The 8,714-nt window shown below is 39.1% G+C and overlaps 1 protein-coding gene across 1 annotated transcript; it reads left to right on the top strand.

The window, feature by feature from the left end:
- The first annotated feature begins 372 nt into the window (after positions 1 to 372).
- Positions 373 to 5,723, top strand: LOC113764074 (rho GTPase-activating protein 2-like). The gene is made up of 5 exons (XM_027308120.1): positions 373 to 1,978; positions 3,055 to 3,175; positions 3,261 to 3,380; positions 4,186 to 4,416; positions 4,881 to 5,723. Exons 1-5 carry the CDS (start codon positions 1,326 to 1,328, stop codon positions 5,442 to 5,444), a joined length of 1,689 nt encoding a protein of 562 aa, XP_027163921.1. The 5' UTR covers positions 373 to 1,325; the 3' UTR covers positions 5,445 to 5,723.
- Positions 5,724 to 8,714: the final 2,991 nt, after the last annotated feature.

Below are 8,714 nucleotides of genomic sequence, written 5' to 3' on the forward strand. Positions count from 1 at the left end.
TGACAATTCCCAGATCCCATATTCAGTCACTTTGGGGGGGTTTCATTCTGCACTCCTATATCATCCCCTTTCTGTCATCTTTTAAATTCCAGTCCCCACCGACCTGCTGCTATCGCCTTCTACGACACCTCCTCCCCCTTCCCCCACCCAAAAAAAAGAAAAAAGAAAAAAAAAAAGAGAGTTGTGAATACTAGTAATTAATTTCAGTCCCTCCTTACCAGTTACCACCGGCCAAATTAAAGAGAAGAGCAATTGTTTACTAGCTGTACTCTACAATGACTTGCAATCTCCATATCCATCTTCAATTGAAGGTTGTCCACCGCTGAAGTATTATAGTAATAAATTTCTGAGAGTTTTGTAAGGATACTGCCATTGCAAAAGCGTCGGAGGTCCAGGACAGCGAGCATAATAATAATGTACGATGTAGGGGCCTCCAGTCTCCAGGGAAAATATTGCTAGTGGTAGCTTATGGGTTCTGTTTTGCGTAAATTAGATCAAGACTTCCTCCAGTCCAGGTACATCTGAATCCTGAATGTGAGAAGTTGTAGAGCAGAAGGAATCATCAGTCGTCAAAAAATTGGTAGGTCGGAATATTCAATTGATCGCCTCATTGGTTACCTTTGATTGAGAGAAAGGATGCAGGCATGCGACTAAGTATTTGTGAGTTGTGTGGGGTTGAGGGGGGGGGCTGTGTCTGTCTGTCTGTCTCGGCCCCATTCCATATTTCCATTCTCTTCATCTCACAAAAAAAAAATCACAGCTCGCAATGCAAAATGCAGTAGCAGTAGTACGTAGAGTCTGAGAGCCAGTCCACCCACTCCCTCTCTGTGTTGGGTTGCCATCTAATCCGTTTGTCTGTCTGTCCATTTGTGTGTCGATACAGTAAAAGACAACCAACCTTATGTTATGAACTTATGATATGCCAAAACGAAAACAAATTGAATACCAAAATCAGAACCCCAACTCTTCTTTTTAATCTTTTCGTCTTCTAATGAAAAAGGAAAAAAGTTATTTGATCCGACTGACTAGGTGGTTCCATCCATCCCTCTCGAAAAAACATCCCCCAAACTACTTTTGTGTAAATGTGCTCTTCTTCTTCTTCTTCTTCTTGTAAACTGGAGTGGTAGTAACAACATTGAAATTCTACTAGCAGTATATACTCAATTAGATAGATGCTAGCATATACTAACTCCGCACCATCCACCCAAATTGCTTACTAATCGATCACATTTCCAGTTCCTCCCCCCCCAAAAAAAAAAACCCCCCTAGGGAGTAATTAATTTAGCAGCAAAAAAAAAAAAAAAAAGAGTAGTGAGGGGACTGCTATGGTAGCAGCATCGATAGCACCGCACATGAGAATGAGTGGGCTTTTCCGATCCAAGTCTTGCACCCTCCCTCCCTTCATCCCCACCCCCACCGCTCCTCCTCCTTCCCATGATGACTCTTTAGGCATCCTCAGACCAACATCCCCTCCTACCCCTTCTCGCTACCCCCACCACCACGAGGACGAAGACGACGAAAAAGAAGAAGAAGAAGAAGAAGAAGACGACGACGACTACTACCAAGACAGGGTGGAAGAGGAGGATGGATATTTCCTGGTCAAAAAGAATCACAGCCCTGCTACGACGCCATTTATTGGGTTGGAAGAGCGCAGGAGCAGCAGGAGACACAAGACCTGCAGTAGCACCAGTCGTCATCATCACCGTGGTGATCCTGATGATGGTCAGTTTCCTCCCGGGGGATTACTGGCCATTGTGGTCGCGGCTCTGAGGAAGTCTCTGCTGGTCACGTGTAGCGGTCTTGACCTTGACACCGATGCTGCTGATGACGTCTCCTCCTCCAACCACCTCGACATTGGCTGGCCCACCGACGTCCGCCACGTCTCCCACGTCACCTTCGATCCCTTCCATGGCTTTCTCGGCTTGCCCCACGACCTCCAGTATCATCTTCCCCGCGGCAACATCGTCCCCAGCGCCAGGTCCCCTCTTTGTTTCAACCTAATCATCCAAAAAAGAAAAAAAAATCTTTTTTTTTAATACAATGTATTTACTTATTGCTGTAGCATTAGATTCTTGCTCGCTTCACTTTCTTCTTCATTTAATTCCCAAGAGATCATTGTGCAAATAACACATCTGACAGGTGAGCCTGATTTCTGCTGTGGATCTGAGATCATATCTGCTTTCCAAAGTATTTTTTTCACTACTACTACTAGTATCCTATCTTCTTTGCTTGCCGTGTTTCACTGCCTTGCGCATGTATGGTTTTGTGGTCAGATGATTTTACTGTTAGTCACCTGTCATGTTTCTACTAAATATACTAGTGCACTTAATGACTCCCACAAATGCTATTTCAATACTCAGGGATCTTATCCAATAGTACTAGTTGATAAGCAATTGGATGACAAATTTTTTTTTTTTTGGCTGGATTTATTTGGGTTGTTTTACTACTGCTATTGCCAGTCAATCTAGATGTATAGGCGATACTGGGATAGTTTCTTCACTAATTGTGATGTTCATATTATCAAAGGGTGCTCTGGTAGATGCTTCCATAATGTCATCCAGAAATTCATATTCCACGCTATCTTTCACTACCGTCACTGTTTGTTGCAATGTAAATTTGGGAATGGCCATTCTTTTCCCTGTTCTCTTGGATATTGGAGGTAAATTTGTTTCTAAATCTTACCGGACTTCATAAAACGCCATGTTGCAACTATCGTTTTGCACTGATAACTCTTGTTGGAAGGACTGGAAAGTAGAGGGTGGTGGGGTTAGGAAGGTTTCTCTAACCTTCTTGTTTGTGTCTCACTCAGAAATTCCATTCAGAATTTTTAAATTCAGTAAATTTCATGGTTATTTGGGTGCCCTATCAGCCTAGGGATAAAGCCAAAGAGGCCTGGTTTTTCACTGATATTAATGAGTGGTTCCAATCTGCACTTGTGATGTTAGAGCACAGTAGCAGTTTTACCATATTCCTGCTTTACTCGCGTAGATAGCTTGGTCTGGCACTTCATCTATGATTTTCTTTTCCCTTCTTACCCTGTTGCCCCATTTGCAGTGCAAGTGTATTTGGAGTCTCAGCCCAGTCAATGCAGTGTTCTTATGATCACAGAGGAAACAGTGTCCCGACAATTCTTCTGATGATGCAAAATCGTTTGTACTCAGAAGGCGGCCTAAGAGTATTGTTTTTATTATCTTACACTTTTGATGATTGCTGTAAAAATTTGAAAATAGTTGACGTAATTTTTCCTGCTTTGCTTGAAGGCTGAAGGAATATTCCGAATAAATGCAGAGAACAGTCAAGCAGAAAATGTTCGAAACCTGTTGAATAAAGGTGTTGTCCCATGTGGCATCGATGTCCATTGTTTGGCAGGCTTAATAAAGGTGTTGTCAAGTTAATATCTCACATTCCTCTGCCTTTACAAGAAAACTAATCCTTTCCAGAAAAGTGGCTTTCATTATGTGATATCAAAGCACATACAAATGGCGTTGTATTATATCATTAAAACTTGATAGTTACAAAAAGGGACAACTGCCCTATGATGTCAAAGCATTTGTAAGAATACTGAAACTGTGAAATGCTATCAGACTGTTAGAAGTGTTTAAGTGAATCTTGTGAACCAGAAGGAGGTACATCTAAGGTTGAACGTGCCATCACAGCCACCAAACTTTAATTGACAGTCAATGATCTGAATGCTTAATATTTCGCATTTTCTCAAAATCAATGAATTATTCTCTGTTAAATTTCCTATCTAATGTTTTGCAGACAAAACGTGAATTTTTTGGATGCATGGCTTGCTTATCAAATAATATTGATGCATAAAATTTTAAATGAAATTAAAAATATCTTGGATGAAAAGAGAAAAGAGGTAGTTACCAAATGAATGTATTGGGTAGCCTAGTTGTTGAACTTTCTTGGTTGGATCTGACGTAACATAAGGCACCATTCTGTCCTCTTCTAATTTTGGCAGCAGCAATTGTTTTCATGTTAGTTTTTTATCAGATGAAATGCGATTTTTGATCCCATCCCCAAAATTTTCTGGTCTGAATTTAATCCATTGTGAATATAACTATGGCATATCTTACTCTCTTAGTAATCTGATGTAACTTTTATTTGCCTTTGTGAGATTTATTGGGCATTCCTTGGGTTTTACCTGATAATGATCTTTGAAACCCGGTGAATTTTCAGGCTTGGTTTAGAGAACTCCCCACTGGGGTTCTTGATTCTCTGACTGCAGAACAAGTGATGCATTGCAACACGGAAGAAGAGTGCACACAACTTGTGAAATTACTTCCTCAGACCGAAGCTGCATTGCTTGATTGGGCAATCAATTTGATGGCAGATATTGTGGATTTTGAACATTATAACAAAATGAATGCACGGAACATTGCTATGGTGTTTGCTCCAAATATGACTCAGGTGCTCTGGTGCTTCTACACTATAAATATTTGAGATTTCGCTTGTTTAATGTATTTCCCTTCTTTTGTGGTTAAATTTTCATCCCAGCTTCACAAATTGTGTATGGTTCCTGTTTTTAAGCATTCTAGACGATAGAATATCAGAGGCTTCTTTAGCTTTGGAGTGAGGTCTGTTAACAATTTTGCGAATAATTTACTCGAGGAAATAAGTTAGGAATACAGTTTTTTAGTTGTTTATCATCACTGATTGACTTCTAGGCAAGCTAAACACTTGCTTAAACTTAGGCCGACCTATAGTCCTGGATTGGGGCTTGAGATGGGTTTGATTGTGTTGCTGTGTTGGCATCATTGCCATGTCTGTCTGTCCTTAAGACTATCCACGAGAGAATTGTATGCTTTTCTGTTAGTTTGTTGAAGTTTAGCTGTGTGAGTTGTTTAATTAAGATGCTATTGAAATTTATGCAGATGGCCGACCCATTAACTGCATTAATTCATGCTGTCCAAGTTATGAACTTCCTGAAGGCACTGATAATCAAAACTCAGAGAGAGAGAGAAGAATCTGCTTCCAGGATTACTTTACTATCATCGGCTACTCATTCGCCGACCCACAAGGACATATATTCCTCAGACTCAGGTGTATTGATACAATGCCACCAGGGCCTTTATGGCCATTGCAGCGAGGGATCTGGCACTAGTGAACTTTTCAGAAGCGGGACTTCTGACCACATAGAATCTGCCAGAGCAGATCAGCGGAACTTCAAAAGTAAGAGTGATGCCAAGCAGGAAAATGAAGCCGTTCCAAGTAGGATATCAACAATTATGCGCAAAAGCGATGATCTGGAAAGTGGTTTGCGGGATGATGGTTTGGACAACATGGAAGTTGAGGAGGGGTTATTTGATAAGCTGAGTTTGAGAAAAGGGGTGCGAAAGCTCTGCAGATATCCAGTGTTGCACCTAAGTAAACCACTTAAGAAAAGTGCGAGTGTTGGAATTGTAAATACCAGAAGAGGGGGAGAAGCCTGGGCATGAAGAAATCGCTACACTCACCGAGATCTATGATTTTATTTTCATTGTCGAGATTCTTGATAAACGTTTGAAACATTGAAGCATTGTTTGATATCAATAATAATGTAGGCGTAGAAAGAGTTGGGAGCTTGTAGATTTTAGACTCCGTCTGATGCCAACTGAAGAATGTAGGTGTACGTACGTCTTGAGACTTCATAGTGCCGCTGTCAGTCTATGTATAATGTTCAAGGCATTCTCTTAAGACTTTTGTAGCGTAATCAGCTTGGTCACCACAGTCAAGGAGAAAGATTCCCGCAGATCAGCAGGCAGATGTCTACGATATCATCCAGTTTTTGGTTCGTATGTTTATATATAGTATCAGCTGGTAGATTACGCGAGTGTTTCGTTAAAAAAAAATTAATTTTTTTATTAGTAGCGGATTAAAATAATCTTTAAGCATTATGAATCAAAACTTTCTTATCGCATTATCTTTGTATTAGATTTATTGGATTACATTCTATTTAATCATTATAATCAATTTTGATGAATTCCTAATTTAATTAATAAGAATAGGATAAGGCAGTAAAGAGGGAATGAACTTTAAATTGTGAAACATCATCCAGGAACCGAAAAAACTTGCAACAACAACAAAATATGGACAACGAGAATCCGTATGCGCACCATATTAAAATAAAAAAAAATTAAAAAAAAAAACTACTCTACTAAATGGTTTTGTTAGACCTTATCCATTTTACTAAATGGTTGTAATTGGATTGGATTAATTTGTCCATTAAAGAAAAATCATTTATCAACCATTCGGCCACTTGTAGCTGGATCGATGAATTATTATTGTCTTCTTCGCATTGGACCATGGAACTAGAATCGGGTTTAGATGTTAAAAATAGGAGGTTAATGCTGTAAATTAGTTATATACACTAACAATCGAGACATTAACGTTCCTTAAATGTATATGTATACAGCCACTGGCCATTTGGTCCAGTGGTCATCACCTCTTTGGTGATGCTCCCACAAACTTGCCACTTTACGTGACTGGTGTTCTGCCCCCACGGGATAGCTCGAGCGGTCCGCTCCCTCTCCTTAGGGTATGGCGACCTTCTTGACTTGTTCAGGATTCGAATCCCGCTGTTAACGTGCTCGGTGTGGAGTGGGGCCTCCTGTCTCGAGCCGCAGGAGATTAGTCGGGCCCCGTAAGAATTGACCCGGACACCCCTGTGTTGACCAAAAAAAAAAAAAAAAAGTATATGTATACACTGGTGTTATCGTCGGTGCTTACGAAATTAACTTATAGTAAACAAAAGGCTCAAAGCATACTGCTGATTTAAACTTTTGGGCATGAGTTAAGAGTGTCGGATTTGGGATCTTATTGGCGAGTTGTCACAAATTTCCTCCCTGATACAAAGACAAGCATTAATCTCACCTTGCACGCAAACTCTCCAACACAGAAGAAAAGAGGGGAAAAAAAAAAAACCAAAAGTGGAAAGTAAGGGTCAATTGGCTTGCAAGGTAAAAAGGGTACGGGTTCATTCCCCTTGCATTTTTGGTTTGTATGTACTGCTGTGTTTGTTGTTTAGGGTGCGGGGTGGCCCAAAACCGAAAAGAAGGGGAATGAATGAACACCAGATTTCTACTAATTCAATCACTACTTCAAACTCCCTTCCTGGGTAGCTCAGCCGGTGACCACATGCGATAGTATCTCGTAGGTCATCGGTTCGAGTCCCAGTAACGAAAATGGGGTAACCCAACAACCCGAATAAGGGTTGGGGCCTGAAGTGGGGCCAGATTTTTTTTGAAAAAAAAAAAAAAAAAAAAAAAAAATCACTACTTCAAACTGTTACCTATTGAACCTGGAAGACGGACAAAATATATATATATATATATCCAAGAAGTCCAAGTTGTACATTTGCCCGCGACACGACTTCTTCAACGTGCGATTATATATATAAACGACCACGTGAGCCGTGTAAATCCAATATTCTGTCCAAAAGTAAAACTCCTCCGTCTTGTTTCCCACTCTTCACAGTTCACACCCTTTCTGGTTCTGGGTTTGTGTTCTCATCTGCCAACACGTGCGATTATTGATACACTACTACCAGATTCACCTAGCGGGATGGAATGAGAGATGAGCTGGATAGTTTAAAAAAAAAAAAAAAATAACGTAAATGAGAGGTTCGAGTACGAAATTTTTTACTTATAATAAAAAGTTGTTTTGAAGAAAAATATACACTCGTGACTCCTCCTACAGTCCTTTCAATACAATTTATTACTACTATTATTATGTAAACCAAATATAATCTGCCAACACTTTGTCCCTTTCCCAACCCTATCCCAGGATGTAGGACCTCTTTCAATTGTGGCCTTTAAAACCCCCGTCACGAAGTCGACAAATATTTAACAAATATAAGGACAACAAATCGAATGAAACCAAAAAATAAATAAATAAATAAATTGGTATGAGTGAAAAAGAATCAAATGATATGAAAAGAGAGTATAGGCATTCTTGCATTGAGTAGCTGTTGAAGGAAAAGAGAGGAAATTCACATATACTACTGTTTTGTTTCCGAAGAAGACTAAAAAAACCTCCCTGAGATTTATGACACTAATACCCACCTCTTCTGCGATTTAAGAAATAGCATTGCCCTCCCTTGAACTTACTGATTCTGTTGCATATTCAGTCCAGGTTAGAAAAAAGTGCCATTAAAATATTATTTTAAGAAGTGAGATGAGAAATTTGTGTCAGATTTGTCCTTTGTGCTGCATGTCAAGTAGCATTAGCAAATGAACGACAAAGTGCCATAAAGCAATTAACAAGTAATAAACTTCAGAGGGTGTCGTTTTATGGGCAAACGGGTATTACCTATTCAAAATACCAGTTCTTTATGGGCATTTTACTCTTAAACATTTAATTTATGGTAAATACATAAATTTTTGGAAGTAAAATTCAAAAAGTGTTATAGTAATATTCTTATCAAAAGCAAACTGGTAGGTTATCCATTTAACATAAATTAAATATTTTTAAAAAAAAAGAAATGGCCCATAAAGTATCAACTCTTTATGGCTTTCCTCCATTACATGAACAAACTGCCGGCTCTTTATGAGCATTTTATTCTGAATCATGTAATTTATGTTAAATACATAAATGTTTGTAAGTAAAATTCAAAAAGTGTTACACTAATATTTTTATGGAAGGAAAACTGGTACGTTTTGTATTTAATATAAATTAAATATGTGAAAGTAACACTTACAAGTAGTTTAATTAGTTATTTAATTTGTTGA

The sequence above is a fragment of the Coffea eugenioides genome, chromosome 2, assembly GCF_003713205.1.
Source record: "Coffea eugenioides isolate CCC68of chromosome 2, Ceug_1.0, whole genome shotgun sequence".
In the NCBI taxonomy this organism is placed as follows: Eukaryota; Viridiplantae; Streptophyta; class Magnoliopsida; order Gentianales; family Rubiaceae; genus Coffea; species Coffea eugenioides.